Here is an 18,287-nt window from a genome sequence, read left to right on the forward strand (position 1 = left end):
ATAATAATAATAATAATAATAATAATAATAATAATAATAATAATAATAATAATACAAACCTAATAATAATAATAATAATAATACGAACCTACTTAAACTGGAGACAGAATAATACAAACCTACTTAAACTGGAGACAGAAACACCTTGCAGTAAGACCCTACATAGACAGTAATAAACTTGCCAACGTCAGAAGAAACATTATAAAAAAAAAATTACTAACTGAAGTAGAGATTGACCAAATTAAGCAAGCAGTAAAGGATAAAAAGAATGAAACTGCAGCTAAAGAAGATACTACAGAGGAAATAATTATAAACCAGCCCAAGGCTGATGAAAATACAGTAATAATTGAAAGAGTTAAGGTAACTGATAGGCAAAATAAAATACTCTCTGAACCAACCATAAACACTAAGGCAGGTGAAAATCAAATAGATGAAGAAAGTCATACAGAAATCGACGCAACAGAACTACATGATCTAAAAAATCAAATCATGATTGAATGGCTGAAAATTAAAGAAACTAGTATGAATGAACGCGACACTCTCCCCAAAATTCGCAATTCTAACCAAAACCTGAAAATAATTGGTAAAATCCGCCTTGCACTTAAGGATATAATTTCAGCTAATGATGTTGATATTACAGATCTCAACCACCTGTACTATGCATCCGCAAGAATCTCAACGATTCTATGTGGTGAAAAGATTAGAAAAAGACAACACTCCCACAAAAAGCCTTCTTGGCAAGAACGCATTCAACACCAAATTAAGCTGCTTAGATCTGACATAGAATGTTTGAAAAACCTTAAATTTGACAAGAGTATCAAACCTACAAAGACCCAAAAACTAAAGAAAAAATATAACATGAAAACCATAGTTGACATTGAGGCCACCAGAGAAACCATCAAGCAAAAGGTATGTGCTAAAGCTGCCCGCATAGCAAGGTATGAAAAGCGTGTTAAATTCTTCCGAGATAATAACATGTTCAAAAATAACCCCAAAAATTTCTACAGGAAGATAGGGAAAACACCAGTAACAATAAAGTCTGTCCCATCAAAAGAAGAAGTGCAAGAATTTTGGAATAAAATCTGGGCAGAAGATAAAACACACAATGAAAAGGCCCCTTGGATTGATAGAATAGCTACAGACCTAGACTCCTTAGAGGAGCAAAAGTGGGAGGGGGTCAGGGTAGAAGATATAAGATCTGCTCTCAGGAGGTCAAGCAAATGGAAGTCTCCAGGAAAGGATAAAATTCCTAACTTCTGGTTGAATGCCTTCCCAGAAAGCCATGAACTGCTAACAAAACTTTACAACGATGTTTTGCAAAATCCTAGTTTGATGCCCTCTTGGCTAGTTAATGGTTTAACATTCCTGCTTCCAAAAAATGAGGAAACAGACGAACCAAAAAATTATCGCCCCATAACCTGCTTAACAACAATGTATATAAGACGCTAACATCTGTCCTAACCGAGTACACCTATAGTTTTTTAATAGAAAGTAGCATATTCCCTAATGAGCAAAAGGGATGTAAACGTGGATCTTATGGTTGTAAAGATCAGCTACTCATCAATAAGATGATCTTAGAAGATTGTCACAAGCGACACAAAAACTTGTCAATAGCCTGGATAGACTATAAAAAGGCCTTTGATAGCCTACCACATAGCTGGATTAGGAAATGTCTGGAAATGTATAAAATAGCTCCTACTCTGCGAAACTTTTTATCTGTAAGTATGAGATCATGGAGAACCACACTGATGTTGAACAATGACAATGAATCTCTAAATGCTGGAGATGTAAGAATTTCATGTGGCATTTTCCAGGGTGACTCACTATCACCACTCCTCTTCTGTCTAGCCCTAATACCGCTCTCAAAATTGCTCAATGATGCACAGTATGGTTATAAAATATTTGATAAAAATATAAATCATCTCATTTACATGGATGATTTAAAGCTCTTTGCAAAAAATGACCAACAACTCAAAGGCCTACTAGCGATTGTTAAACAATTCAGTGATGACATCAGGATGCAATTTGGCCTTGATAAATGTGCAAAAGCTATCTTTATCAAAGGAAAAATGACAAATACATCTAATGTGAACCTTGACCAGCAAAATGTCATAAAAGAGTTAGAACCAGCGGAGAGCTACAAATACATAGGGGTAATTGAAGGGGACAATATCAAGCACTCAGTGATGAGGGAAAGGATCAGAAGAGAATGTTATCGCAGGGTGAGAGCAATACTGAAGACAGAGCTGAACGCGAGAAACAGGATCGAAGCGATCAATGCTCTAGCCATACCAGTCGTGACTTACAGTTTCAACATCGTTAACTGGTCAATTACTGAAATATGTAATGTTGACAGAAAAATACGAAAACTGTTGACAATGCATAGAATGCACCACCCTAAGGCAGATATAGAACGTCTTTATCTGCCAAGAAAAGAGGGAGGTCGAGGACTACTACAGCTGGCATTATCAATGAAGGTAGCCACAATTGGCCTAGACACCTATATGAAAAACTCTGAGGACTGGATGCTAAAACTTGTCTTAAAATATGAAAGCAAGAAAGCATCTTACTCAGTAACAAAACAGGCAAAGGAATATCTAAGTGAATTCCAATTGCAACAAATTCAAGAATTAGACGAACTAGAAACACCTACAGAAAAAGCTAAGCGCTTGAAAACCCGTGCTAAAATTGCTGCCTTAGCTATTATGACTGAAAAATGGCATGGAAAACCTCTCAATGGCAAATACCCAAAGAGAGCGAATAATGCAGATATTGACAAAGCCCTTACCCACCAATGGTTAATGGCCTCTGGCTTGAAATCAGAAACAGAGGGGTTTATCATAGCAGCCCAAGATCAATGCCTACCTACAAAGAACTACCAGGCCAACATATTAAAGAACGGCAGCTCCCCATTATGTCGTATATGCCAACAACAAAATGAGACCATCGATCATGTTGTCTCCATGTGCAGTCTGCTTGCGCCTACAGAGTATCTCAACAGGCATGATAGAGCTGCACAATATATTCACTGGGTAATATGCAAAAACCTGGACTTGCCCCATGATAAAAACTGGTGGGAACACAAACCACCCCCAGTACTTGAAAATGATCACATTGCACTCCTCTGGAACTTCACCATTCAAACTGACAGAAAGATAGACGCAAATAGGCCAGACATCATACTGAAAGACTTCAGACAAAAATCATGCCTCCTCATTGATATGACTGTCCCAATCGATATAAACGTATCTGTCAAGACCTACCAAAAACTGAGCAAATATAAAGATCTTGAAATAGAAATTAGCAAAATGTGGAATCTGAAGACGAAAACAATACCTATTGTCATAGGTGCCCTGGGAATGACAGCGAAACGGGCTGATTACTACCTAGCTCAGATACCAGGAAACCCCAAAATGGCTGAAGTCCAAAAGATAGTGCTCATGGGAACTGCCCATATCCTACGTAAAATACTGTCTATGTGATCTCAAATTTTAAAGCAAACATAATTTTCTTATGGTTTCTTAAACATTCACTTGAACAAAACTGTACAAATCCAAATATATGGTACCCTAGGCATAACACCTACATGAACTTCTAACTTGTTGTCTCTTGAGGTCTCTGGGTGAGACTTGGATCCAACTTGTACAAATGCAAAACAAAAGTCAAACATAAAATAATAATAATAATAATAATAATAATAATAATAAATGCCCTGATGCAGTACCAGGCAGTGGCAATGCCCTGATGCAGTACCAGGCAGTGGCAATTCCCTGACGCAGTACCAGGCAGTGGCTCTCATGGTTTCTGATCTTAATTGATTGGAAGTGTTATCAGGTACATTGTTTTGTCTTGGTATAAAAGATGGGCTACAGCAAATATTCTGCTTAATACCATAGATTTGCTTGTCAGTTGTTTGACCTTAACCAGTTGAGCATGTCCCTTGGTAGCTGATGATATGTGCATCTCTGATCATGAGCAGAAGTAGTGGGGGAGCATCATAGCCATGTGTTGAGAGGAGTTCTTTTGGGTTTGAATAATTACATTTGGAAACATGGGTGTTTTGCTCAACATCCTTAAACAAACCTTATTCAGGGACCTTTTGAGCAGGATGGGCTACTCGACCTGAAGAAAATTCTAACTGGACCCCACCTGCGAGGTCATGTGCTGTTTATCTTGATATGAGATCACCGTGTCGCGCATGTATGGTTGTGATGCATGTGCCTGGTGTACCCTTATCAGACAGGTAGTCATGATGGGTATACTGGGCTTTGTATATTTTACCCCAGTGTCACTTTGATGGCATGCACTGCTCTCTCACTCAATAATAACAATAATAATAATAATGATAATAAATGCCCTGACGCAGTACCAGGCATTGGCTCTCATGGCTTCTGATCTTAACTAATGTTAGAAGTGTTATCATGTACATTGCTTTGTCTTGGTTTAAAAGATGGACGACAGCAAATATTCTGCTCATTAGCACAGAATTGCTTGTTAGTTATCTGACTTCAGCCAGTTGAGTATGTCCCTTATTGGCTGACGATATGTGCATTTCTGATCACAAGCTAGGGTAGTGGGGGAGCATCATAGCGGTTAGTGACGGGCGAAATACCACTAAGGATTTTGCCCGGCGTGACAACGATTCTGCCTGTTCGCCGTCTTTATAATAATAATAATAATAATAATAATAATAATAATGATAATAATAAACCCCAACTATTAGTATCCTTTCTACTGAAGGCACAAGACCACAAAATTTTTGGGGAGGGTACTAGTCGATTACATCGACACCAGTGTTTCACTGGTACTTAATTTATCGACCCCGAGAGAATAAAAGGCAAAGTCGACCTCGGCGGAATTTGAACTGAGAACGTAGCGACAGGCGAAATACCACTAAGCATTTCGCCCAGCATGCTAACGATTCTGTCTGTTCGCCGCCTTTAAAATAATAATAATAATAATAATAATAATAATAATAATGATGATGATGATGATGATGATGATGATGATGATGATAATAAACCACAACAACAAGTATAATAGAAAATTTTAAAAATACTTACAATATCTATTGATTCTTTTTTTCTGAAACATAATCCGGTGAGAAGTCCCATTACGTACTCGTATAAATGTAATCCAGTATATATATACACATGTATATATATATATATATATATATATATATATATATATATATATATATATTTCTATATACACAGCAATTTATCTGTGTATGTATGTATGTGTCTATCTATCTATATACACATATATATACAGATAAAGAGAGAGATTTGGAGACAACGAGTGAAACTGTGAGAAAGAGTGATGCTCTACATATAATGTATGTTACTAAAAAGGCGGCTTTGTTGAGAGAGTTAAAATTAACAGGTGTATATGTACAACAAGAATTGAAATCGACAGGTAAGGAGTGTATATACAAAACTATGCTTCTATAAATCTTTTTATGCATATGAATATAAATATTTCAGTTTACTGGAACACGATAATGAATTTTACGAAATCAATTGTAGTCGTAAGTTCACCAAGCGTCCTGGTTTTGTCCTGGTTTTGAGAGCCAGCCAATAAAATTTCAATTTCTGTTTGTCTGTCTGTGTCTGTCTGTCTGTCTGTCTGTCTGTCTCTCTCTCTCTCTCTCTCACTCTCTCTCTCTCCCTCCCTCCCCCCCTCTCTCTCTCTCTCTCTCCCTCACTTTCTCGATATATATATATATATATATATATATATATATATACACACACACTACTATCTAAAAGTTTAAGATCACATAAAATTATTTTGAAAAACATCTATGAAATGGAAACAAGTGAGAAATTATGGTGAATTTTTTTTAGTAATGTATTGTTGCATTCGTTGGGTGACATTATTAACTCAACAACCAAACAAAACTGTGAAAAACCAGAGGAAAACTCTAAATCTTAGGCTCATCGAAATATCTGTTCTCAAAGATCACTGCGGATCTTACTCTGAGCATTCTTTCAAGCAATGAAAGTAAATATTCACTGGCAATATTTTGCCATTGCTCTTGTAAGAATGCCCAGAGCGTTTCTGCACTACTACTTGGTTGTTGCTTTTTGACTCTGCGGTCCAATTCATGCTACACAATTTCGATGGGATAGCAGTCGGAGGATTGGCTGGCCTTTCCATTACAGTTCATCCATTTTCCACTGTAAATAGTTTGTTTTGCATAGCTTAGACGTATGCTCAGGATCATTATTTTGCATCAGCATGAAATTATCACCGATCAACCTCGTCCCAAATGGAATGACATGACGTTGGAGGATAGAGTGATACCCGTTTTGGTTCAGTATTCCTGTCACCCGATGGATATCTTCAACACTATTGGCTGCAAAACACCTCCAGATCATCACACTTCCCCCACCATGCTTTACAGTTGGAACAATACTCTCAGGAGTCATCCGTTCGGTAATTCCTCGCCTCGCATAAATTCTTCCTGGGATCCGAAGATTTCAAATTTTGATTCATCAGTCCAGAGGACTCGTTACCATTGGTCAACGGTCCACGTTTGGTATTTTCTGGCCCACATGAGTCGTTTACGTTTATTCACAGGTGGAAGCAGTGGTTTTTCTGGCAGTGCAACGGCCATTTAGACCAGCAGTAATGAGTCTTTGCTCCACTCTTGTAGGAGATACATTAGCTTCGCCGGCTTCACTTACTTGTACAGTAATTTCATTTGCTGTTAGGCACCTATTTTGAGTGACTCTAATGAACTTATCCTGTGATTTAGAAGTCACTTTTGGACGGCCTGACTGAGCTCTATCATTATTTTTTTCTGTTTCATTATACATTACAATGGCGGAGCAGACGGAAGTGTAGGAAACTTTAAGCTTTTTAGCTATATCTCGAAAGCAACATCCTTCTCTACATAATATGACAATGTATTATCTCTTTCCAGGTGATAAATTACAGGTTTTTCCCATATTTAGGTTGACTTTTAGGAATTTCACTAATTTTACTCATTATTGTTTTACCCGAAAGAAACAATAACACATTTAACAGTCATTAAGTGATGTTATCTCAACCGACAGCACATAAGCAGTGGAAATAATCAAAATTTTGCCAAGAAGTAGACGCTAAAATGCTTTTGACAACATTGCCAAATAGGCTTGCCGTCAAGAAATACGATCATTTGCATATAAAATATGTATAAATAGCGCTATTCCATATCGAATAAACGCCAAACTTTATGCAATATATTATTCCATATTTTTATACCCTGCAAAAAGGATCTAAATCAATTACATTGAGATAAAAATCCCACTTTGAAAAAATTTTTATAGGTGATCTTAAACTTTTGGATACTAATGTATTATATTTATATATAATGATATGGAGAATGGATATTTTTCATATCTATAATTCTATTAAATAGTTATTTATATCATTCTTTTCTGGACTTACGCCCGTTTCAACTGCAGTCCTGAGCAGGACGCTCGCATTTACCAAACATGAATAGTCACCAGTCTAGCAACTTATTGCTAACTTGTGGTTAGCCGGCATCTGAAACTGATTTATGAGGAAAATATATATCCCTTTAAACTTACATATATATATATATATATATATATATATATATATATATATATATATATATATATGTGTGTGTGTGTGTGTGTGTGTGTGTGTGTGTGTGTGTGTGTGTGTATCAAAATTTTAACTTATATATATATATATATATATATATATATATATAGAGAGAGAGAGAGAGAGAGAGAGAGAGAGAGATACAGGGCAGGGAATCATCAATTAGTAATAAAAATTAATAATTAACAATTATGCCGGGTAGCTCAGTATGAAAAAACCTTTTCGGTAAAGCCATTTATAATCATAAATATATAGCGATTAGCAGAAAACCTGCTTCTCCAACATACTGAGAATTCAGAAACAGCAGCCAAAGAACTACTGATTCTAAAAACTACAAATTTTTCTGTAATTGATAGCGATATTCACGGTACACACAGAACTAAAGACAGAAGAGAAGAGTAAAAAAACAAACTTGCCTTTAATTAATTTGGTACGAATCGTTTCACGATTAGTGGTAAGAAAATTACCTCATTTCGATCTTCAGCCAAATATTTTAATAAATTTGCCAATGTCTAAATAACGCACGTAAATTTTGACCATGCGACATCAAGACCACGTGAGGCAGACATTAAGAAATTTATCGGCCAGTGAGTTTAAAATCTCTCACCCTAATGAATTCAATTCAGTGTGTATCATAAATAGTCCCGCATAGAAAAAAGTCCCGTACGACCTATAGCGGTTTAGCTGACCATCTTAGAGGTATTACTAAATATAGATATACAGGGCAGGGAATCGTCAATTCTCCAACATACTGAGAATTCAGAAACAGCAGCCAAAGAACTACTGATTCTATTTGGCTGAAGATCGAAATGAGGTAATTTTCTTACCACTAATCGTGAAACGATTCGTACCAAATTAATTAAAGGCAAGTTTGTTTTTTTACTATTCTCTTCTGTCTTTGGTTCTGTGTGTACCATGAATATCGCTATCAATTAGAGAAAAATTTGTAGTTTTTAGAATCAGTAGTTCTTTGGCTGCTGTTTCTGAATTCTCAGTATGTTGGAGAAGCAGGTTTTCTGCTAATCCCTATATATTTATGATATATATATATATATATATATATATATATATATATATATATCCCTTTAAACTTATATATAAAACTTACTTGGAAGAGGATGCGTGGCGTTCAATCATATAATAATATAAATAATAATAATATATATATATATATATGCATATATACAGACGTATATGTACATACTAACATCTATACGTATATATATATATATATATATATATGCATATGTGGGCGCAGGACGTCACGAAACATGAACAACAAAAAAATACGAAGTACGAGTACATGAAATATGAACTATTTTTTCGAACAACGAAAGACACAAATGGAAAATAGGACAAGCAACATAAAAAACGACCCTTCATCAGTTGTTGGCTGTTTTTCTACTCTCATATTTCGAGCTTTTAACAACAACATACGCCTTCGATAAAACAATTGCTCCCGCAAAGCAAATTAAATAAAATTTGGGATTTTGCAGAGGGTCAAAATTCGTAACGCAAACAGGTTTGTGTTACATATACAAGAAATGAAGCCAGTATGCTCTGATGGATGTGTAATGTCAGTGTACATACTCGACAGAGTGTAAGTACCTTGAGAGGAAAGTTGGACCTAAGAAGCATCAGTTGTGGTGTGCAAGAGAGACGATTGCGCTGGTATGGTCATGTGGCGAGAATGGATGAGGATAGCTGTGTGAAAAAGTGCCACACCCTAGTGGTTGAGGGAACCTGTGGAAGAGGTAGACCCAGGAAGACCTGGGATGAGGTGGTGAAGCACGACCTTCGAACATTAGGCCTCACCGAGGCAATGACTTCTGACCGAGACCTTTATATTGGGGAGAAACCTTGTAGGATGCTGTTTTTGATGTCAACAACAGTACGGATGCATATGCTACTGGATTTACTTCGGAAATTCGTTGGTGTCCGTGGAGTTTATATAAACAGATCAATGACAGAAAATGTAATTTACGAGATTCTTTAATTCAAATACACTACAGCTGTTTCGACTCATTTCACCTTTGTATCTCTTCGCCATTTCACTTAGCTCTATAACATGTATCTAGGTAGCTGCTGCATTCTAGCAGTTCGCATAAGAAACTGAGTAAGAAGATGAGAAGTGTGTCTTATTTCTCAGTTTCATTACATTTAGGGAGATATGCTAGTTTTTCTTTATAACAAACTATAGCTAGTGCATCATTATAGTAGCTAATGTTATGCTTAAATATGTTCTACTTAGTAGAGAGCAATGATATACGGGAGGACACACTTTTTACTATGGGAAATATGACGACCTTTACATGATTTGAGAGGGTGATTAACATATGTTAAATGCTGATTTGATTTAAGGAAAGGTTTAAAAACACCTGTAGTAAGATCTAGAGTAATTTCTAGGAAGTTGTCGCCCAATTTAACAAACAAAAGCACGTTCTTAAAATGCCTAAGTTTTTATTAATTTCTAACATAGCCAATATTACTGAAATTACGTATAGTGGAAGAATCATCGTCTCTGTAAATACCGCCTTCAAAACTACGAATTTACTTTTTAATACAATATAAGTACATTCCCATGAGATCAGTGATTAGCGCAGGGTTATTAGATCCCTTGGTGATATCAAAATTATGCTGCCTATTTTTTTCTAGTTCAAACTTATTAAATTCAATAATTATTCTCCTGGCTGCTAGAGTAATATCCACATATTTTTTTAGTTAAATTAGAGTACTTCATAGCAAAGATAAGAGCTTTGTTTAGAAGAATCTGAGAGATGGAAGTGTAGTTGTGATCAATACCAAGCTGTAGATGCTTAAAGTTTGTCTTGTTAATATTACTTGACCCCTATAGTGCTAGACGACAAAGTAGGAAATATTTTCATTTTGATTGTAAGAATAATTCTATTTATAATAAGATTGCTTATCCTACCAATATCTGACTTAGTTGGGCAGATTAATCTAACTGAAGGTCTACTTACGAAGTTATGTTTAGGATCCTTTAGGTTGACTCCAGGAGTTCTTAGTTGGAGAGGTTCTGTTCTGTCATCTAATTTGAGAGATTTTACAGTATGCCCTTGCACGCATTACATACTGCACGCATTACATACATGCATACATACATACATACATACATACATGCATACATGCATGCATGCATACATGCATACACATATATATGTATGTACACACACACACACACACACACACACACACACACACACACACACACACACACACACACACACATATATATATATATATATATATATATGTGTGTGTGTGTGTGTGTGTGTGTGTGTATACATACATATATGTAGAAGGTTGAAAAGTAACACACGAGTTGATATGTATAAGGAAAATAAGACGAGGTAGAAAATGCTAAAATAGTTTTATCATGAAGAATATTTTAGTGCCGGTTTCAGTCTTTGCGACTTTCTCAACTCAGAGTAAAGCATGAAAAACAAGTAAATCGTGGAAAAAATAAATGAAATGTTCTTTTAATAACATTTCCATAGTTTTCAAATACAAGGGACATTTTAATTTTTTCTGTCTACCTGTCTCTCTTTTACTTTTGTGAAGGCTCAGTAGGTAGGTAGTAACAGTTCTGAAAAATATTTGATATTTTCTAAGTTGAAAAAGCTTCAAAGACTGAAACCGGTACTAAAATCTTCTTCATGATAAAATTATCTCGGCATTTTCTACCTTGCCCTATTTTCCTTATATATCTTTATATATATATTTTATATATATCTTATATATATATATATATATATATATATATATATATATATATATATATATATATATATATATATATATATTGTGTGTGTGTATATATTCTCTTATATGTTTTAGCCCAAACGCTAAAGCCGTGCTCGAGCAGCATCGGTGCTATCACCATTTCAGTGGCCATTTTAATGCAATTGGCTTTTAATGATGGAGGGAGTTCGACACTGCTGCCCTCTTTTGAGTTTCTTACCGTGATATAGGTTCATCTGGGACCTTGGGCAGCAGGAGAACTAGTTATTTCTTGAAAGCATCTACCCCTAATCCATGACGATCCCTCAGATGCTTTCGCAAGGCATTGAATAACTGTGAGCCCTTGAATCAGAAGCTACTGCAGTACATGGTCTTCATTTTACCCGGGGTAGTTGAGACCTTTGGAACAGTGCAGCGGTATCAAGTTCGGGGATTAGTATAACTTGAGGTATGTGTCAACCCTTCTAGGATCTTCCATACATATATCACTGCATACCTCTCTGGTCATTGCTCCAGGAAGTAGAGTCGTTGTTCTTTCAGTCTCTCCCAGTAGCTCAGCTGTTCCATTGAGGCAATCTTCCAGGTACAGCACCGCTGAACTGCCTCAAGTTCCACTATTAATTTGACGCCGAGGTGACAACAATTGCGAACAGGAGTTCAAACGTCTGAGTACGAATGTCCTCCATAGAACCAGCATAGTTTCCTGCTCCTTTGTTCTGAAAGTTCTCAGAATCCATCCGGCCATTCACTTGCACATTGCCACCATCTTGCTAACTACGTGAAACGAGGCGTCGTTACTCATATCATGCACTGTACTTGACTCTGGGATTGCTGCTACTTTTGGTCTAAATTATTGTTGCCGCATGTGAGCTTTGTCTAGTTGATAGCGACGGCTTGGAATTTACTTGCATTAAATTGCATGTTGTTTTTCAGCCCATTTATATATGGCATCTTGATCTTTCTGTAGAACATTAGCACCGGAAGGTTTCTTGACTGCTTGCACTATTTTTGTGTCGTCAGCATAGCTAGTAAGTGTGGCTATCTGCGTAAGAGAGTCACAATAAACAGTAGCAGCCCCGAGACAGTTCCCTGAGGCACTCCATTCTCTATTACTGACTTCTTGCAGAGGGCCTCAAAGGTTGCCATCGCCTGGTTTCTGTCTTTTAAGAATTAATCTAACTATTCTCCCCAGTTTTCCTACTATGCCGAGTTTTCGTAGCTTGTGACATATCATCTCGTGCTACTTTCATTCATTTATAGATCTTAAATATGCACTGTATAATTCGGAAATGTCCAGTTTAAATAAACCGCCATCGATGAATCTTCGAAATAACACTCAGCAATTTACAATATATGTATATAGCAATGAGTAGCGAAAATGCATATGTAAGAAGAGAAGCAAGCAAAACTTACAATAGACATGAATTAAAAGCAAAGTAAAGGAAGGAAAAAACAACAAAAACTAACTCGAAATAAAGAGCTGGGGCTGTTATGAAGTTTGTGCTGTTAACACAAGCGATATTGTAACCAGGTTCATTTAGGGCTTCGTTGCATATACAACCGGCCTTGTCAATGGTTGCATTCCCTGTACACATTAGTCTTTCTGAGACACAACTCTTTAATTGCAGCGTGGAAGGTGTTCATAAGCCATTTAAGAAACACACAAAAACCGTTAGATTCACTTCAACATTTAAATTTAATTTGCTAAAATATTTTTGTCTCTTTGAGACCGCAACCTGTTCACTGACAAAATTCTGTGCTGCATCTCGGAATTTTGTCAGTGAACAGGTTGCGGTCTCAAAGCGACGAAAATATTTTGGCAAATTAAATTTAAATGTTGAAGTGAATCTAACGGTTTTTGTGTTTTAAATGGCTTATAAACTCCTTCCACGCTGCAACTGTTTTCGTTCCAGCATACGATCTCAGATCAAGTCACTTGCTATGCAAGTACATCTCCGTAACTCTTTAATGTTCTATTGATAAACTAAAATACATAAAATCAGAATCAATAATCCTTTTTACTTAAAATATGGGTGAGGTGGGGTGAGGCAGGTCGATTACGTCGATCCCAGTATGCAACTGGTATTTATTTCACTGATTCCGACCTTAGAGTTGACCATAAAAGGTCACTTAGGATTTTTATTTTAAAAATTTTTATCAAGCAAATGCCCATCCGTCGGTCTTCACGTTCTCTGTTCAAATTCTGCTGCGATTGACTTTATCGTTCATACTTTTGGAGTCGATAAAATAAGTACCAGTTGACCACTAGGGTCGATTTAACTGACATGGTGCCATCACTCAAACTCCTGACCTTGTGCCAAAAATTTGAAACCAATATAAACAAATACCTGTTAAGAGTTATATGTCATCTCTTTAACCATTTTGATGCCAGCCTACCTTAGGCCGCCCTTGTCTGAGACAGTCCTTAATTAAGATTTCCTGTTAATTTCATGTTCCAAGAGTAGATTAATAATGACAAAGTTGTTTTCCAAGATTTTTTATTATTTTCAAAATTAATTTAGACTAACGCCGTTTCACATCAACAGAAATATGGTAACAAAAGGGTTAAACAGTGTTAGTGTTGTTAGTGTTGTTGTTGTTGGTGGTGGAGTGGTGGTGATGGTGGTGATGATGCAGTCACCATATAATTGATTATAACATTGATTAATTAAAAAATAAATGTTGACTAATTATTCGTATAGGTGGCGAATTGACAGAGTTGTTAGAGCGTAGGATAAAATGCCACGAAGTTTTTGTTCCGGATCACTACCTTCTGAGTTCAAATCCTACCGAGATTAGCTTCACCGTTTTGGGTTAATCGTATAAAACACCAACTGAGAAGGAAGGCAGAAACGCCAGGGGTGACGGACGAGATGCTGTATGGTACTTGTTCTGGTTCTTTGTGTAGTCGACTCATCACTCGGTTAAATACTCCCCACTCCCTTGTACCTTGGGTGGGACTCTCTCTATTGTAAAAAATCAGGTCAGGTCTTCGATTAGAAAATAATCTCCTTCGACTAGTTTCGGAGACCCTGAAATATTCTTTCTTCTATAGGTACAAGGCCTGAAATTTTAGGGGAAGGAGCTAATCAGTTACATCGACCCCGTTATATCAACTGGTACTTATTTTTTAGATGGACGGTGAAGTCAGCCTCGGCGGAATTTGAACTTACGACGTAGAGAGCCGAAAGAAATACCACTCAGCTTTTTGTACGGCGTGGTAACGATTCTGCTTCTTCACTGCCTTCAGAATATGAAAAACTAAAGGGATACATATGCTGCTTTCCCTTGTTGACTAAATGGTAAAAACATTTACTTTCGCGCGTTTGTAACCCAAGCTCACATCCTACAGGTCTGTGGGAGTTGCGTTTACTTTGATATCCGTACTTTATGGATCGATAAAATAAAAAATAAGTGTCCTTCAAGAATTGACATATTGCTGGAGGTTTCATTAACTTGCTACTCTAAGTCCAAGTCATTTGTTGAGTGGAGAAAAGGCAGCGGTAAACCATTCCGTTATCTAGCTTCAGAAGGGTGGTATATTGGCTGAATCGTTAGCGCATTATAAAAATAAAGCTTTGTGCTTATTTGTTCTTGATCTTTATACCCTGAGTTCAGTTCTCACCAGGGATATCTTCGTTTCCAATCCTTTTGTGTCTCTAAAATGGACCACTATTTCATTGAGAAGGCATGAATATTAGATTTTTTCTTACTGTCTTTCCTAAAATGCAGGGTATTTTAGTATAGTTCAAAAGAAACTATCATTTCTTCGAGAAGAATATCCTCTTTACATCCTCCCTCACTGTCTCTCCTAAAATCCAAGATCTTTTAGATTCATTCAAAATAGACCGTTATTTCACACATATTCTTTTCTGAAAACGACAATAACAGCAGCAGAAGTCAGACGACCAGTTCAAGAGTTCCCATCGATTACCAAGTTATTCTTTTACAAGTTTCTATCAATTGACTACGACACTCTTGGAGTATTACCTTCAGAGGTTATAGTCGATCATATCGACTGTGTTATTTTATTTATCGATCTCTATCGAAAAAGGTCAAATTTATATGACATAAAGGGATGACTAGTAAACATAAGCACACTCTACTTAGATACACACACACATAGACACACACATAAGGAAGTTAACAATTATATATTATTAAAAAATTGGTCACCTTTATTTCTTACAGCCGTTTCAATTAATACTCAATAATTTAATTTGCATTTGTCTGCTAAAATGAATTGATAGAACTTCATGTAACATCCCAAGGTACATCTTTTCTATTTTTCTCTCTGATGAAATTATGCTCATGTCACATAAATGCGAATTTAATGTACAAATTTGTAATTAAATCATTGAGTATTAATTGAAACGGCTGTAAGAAGCGAAGACGACCAATTTGTTAATAATAAATAATTAACTTCCTTATCTCCATTTTCTTTTTTCTTTTCTTCGTTTAACTGGATATAAACTATATATATATATATTTACACACACACACTCATGTATATATATATATATATATATATATATATATATATATATATATATATATATATATATATATATATATATATATGTATTATCGGCTTTTATCTACCAAATTTCAGTCAGAAGACATCGGTAAACAGGAGGTTACAGTAAAAGACAAAAGTACAAAGCACCGCGCGATGAGATCGAGTCCGGATCCATGGAGGTGTGAATTTCTTAACTTCACAACCAGTTTCATATGATATCAGAAATAACAATTTTGAAAATTATCTATCATGTTCCTTGTTATGCACTAATTACGAATGATAAGCAAAAGTAATAATTTTAACAAAATACGTACGTACAAAAAAAAAAGAGGAAGGAATGAAGGAAGGAAAGAAAGAAAACGAAATCTCTCATGGATAGTAGGTGTAGAAGTTTGTGCTTCACGATGCGTAGAAGTAATTGAATTTTTCGTTAGGTGTGGTGGTAGGTGGTGAGGTAGATAAAAACAGGGAGGCAGCGAGAAGTTAGAATTTGTTACCACTAGATTTATCGTCTGTTAAAACCGTCTAAATACATTGAAAACAGCTCAAAGTAAGTTAAGTTAGCAGAGTGAGGAATGCTTGACGCAGCCTGAGACAATGAAACTTTAACATTATTTTAATAAGGCTCTATGTTCTTATATTAGGACTGCTGGAATAAAAAATTAAGACTTTATAATTTAAACAAAATCATGAACGTCACTAGCAAAATTAATTGCTTTCTGTCGAAGATAGATATCGCATCTCTGATAAGCAAATGTAAATTGTATGGGCAAGTGTGACTATGTGGTTAAGCAGCTTGATTCGTAACCATGTGACACTTGTATCTCTCCCTGTGCACAATACAATGCTGCAAAAGTGTCCTTTACTTTGTTTCGGGATAATGTTTTAACTGAGGAAAGTTTCACATAATGGATACATTTCCTATTATATATTACGCAAACCTGAAAGTGCGTGTTAAATAATTTCAAAATATCACTATTTCATTATTACAACTAATATAACTCGATGCCTTGCCACTATAAACTAGCCGGTCCAAACTTCACTTAGTAGTTTGTTAGATTTGACTCGAGTCGAAAATTCTGATGCCGATCACCATTTTTTGGTGTAACATGAACTACATATATATAGATGTATATATATACCGGAGTAAGCACATAAAATGCGCAACAAGGTGGAAAAAAAGAGTACTCAAATACCAAAAGTAGAGTAATATGCTTTATTTAAAAGCAGCAGAAATATAACAAAAGACTGTTACTCGGAGTTTCACGTTTTAAATTATAATTATAATTTTAAATTTTATAATTTAGGATATCTAAGAGATACCACCACGCTGAAAACAACAGCCAAATCTTGACTCTAAAACCACAATAAATGTTCATACAGCACCAGGAGAGAAGACGAAGAGACAAAATAAACTAGCAAAAATTACTGGATAATTCCAGATCCCGGATTTCTGGGTCGGCATAAGAAATGCTTTGCCTCATCAGTGGAATATACACAGAAAAGCACATAAATACAAATATATATGTATATATATATATATGGGAGAATATACAAAAAATAACAACAGACGAGGACAGGTGGTGTAAATAACAAAAGTATATATTAGTATGACGCTCGGGAATACGGAAAGTCTTTGACGTTTCGAGCTACGCTCTTCAACAGAAAGAATACGGAGACAAGGAGAAAAACACGGAGAAAAAAAAATTGAATAGTGTTCAGTCAACGGTCAATCATAATAATGGCCGATCATAACAATGGCTGACCGGAAGTTAGAAATTCTTATTTCAGGAGAGCTAAGAAAGGGGGAGATAACAAACGGTGATCGGGAACGAGGGGCTGTGTGTGGGAGGTAGACTGCTGGTGTTCTTGACGTGTGTAGTGTGAAAATGGGGGAAGGGAGAAAGGGAGAAAGTAGTTGGTCAGTTGTAGTGTGTGCGTGGTGTGATGCGAGGGTATTGGTGTGGTGTGCGTGGTGTGATGCGAGGGTATTGGTGTGGTGTGATGTGAGGGTGTTGGGAGGTGGGGAAGGCATGGGTGGAGTGTGGGGTAGAGGTAGGGGTATGTGGGTAGGGGTGGGTGGTGGGTGTAAGGAATTGGATGGGGTGGAGTGGGAAGGTAGAGTAGGAGTGTGTTGGGGTGTGGTGGGATGAGCTTATGAGGGGGTGTTGACGAGGAGGGAGAAGGGGAAGGTGGATGTAAGAGAGGGGGAAGATGGGTATGGGAGGGGAGAGGAAGAGAGGAGAGAGGGTGGGTATAAGAGAGGGAAGGGGGATTGAGAGAGGGGGAAGGTGGGTATGGGGGGAGAAAGAGAGGAAGAGAAAGAGAGTGAGAGAGAGGGAAGAGGGGTATGGGGGGGAAGAAGAAAGGAAGAGAAAGAGAG

The 18,287-nt window shown here is 36.5% G+C and overlaps 1 protein-coding gene across 2 annotated transcripts in view; it reads right to left on the minus strand.

The window, feature by feature from the left end:
- The window catches only part of LOC106878093 (sodium- and chloride-dependent glycine transporter 2), a 67,559-nt gene extending 62,087 nt beyond the window's left edge, over positions 1 to 5,472 (minus strand). The window contains exon 1 of one of the 2 annotated variants that reach the window (XM_089360952.1): positions 5,064 to 5,472. In XM_089360952.1, the coding sequence (XP_089217078.1) occupies positions 5,064 to 5,114 (51 nt within the window). In that variant the 5' untranslated portion in view covers positions 5,115 to 5,472. The remainder of the gene's footprint in view (positions 1 to 5,063) is intronic. The other variant, XM_089360951.1, reaches the window with a different exon arrangement.
- Between the last annotated feature and the right edge of the window lie 12,815 nt (positions 5,473 to 18,287).

The sequence above is a fragment of the Octopus bimaculoides genome, chromosome 12 (genome assembly GCF_046866305.1).
Source record: "Octopus bimaculoides isolate indiv1 chromosome 12, ASM4686630v1, whole genome shotgun sequence".
Lineage (NCBI taxonomy): Eukaryota > Metazoa > Mollusca > Cephalopoda > Octopoda > Octopodidae > Octopus > Octopus bimaculoides.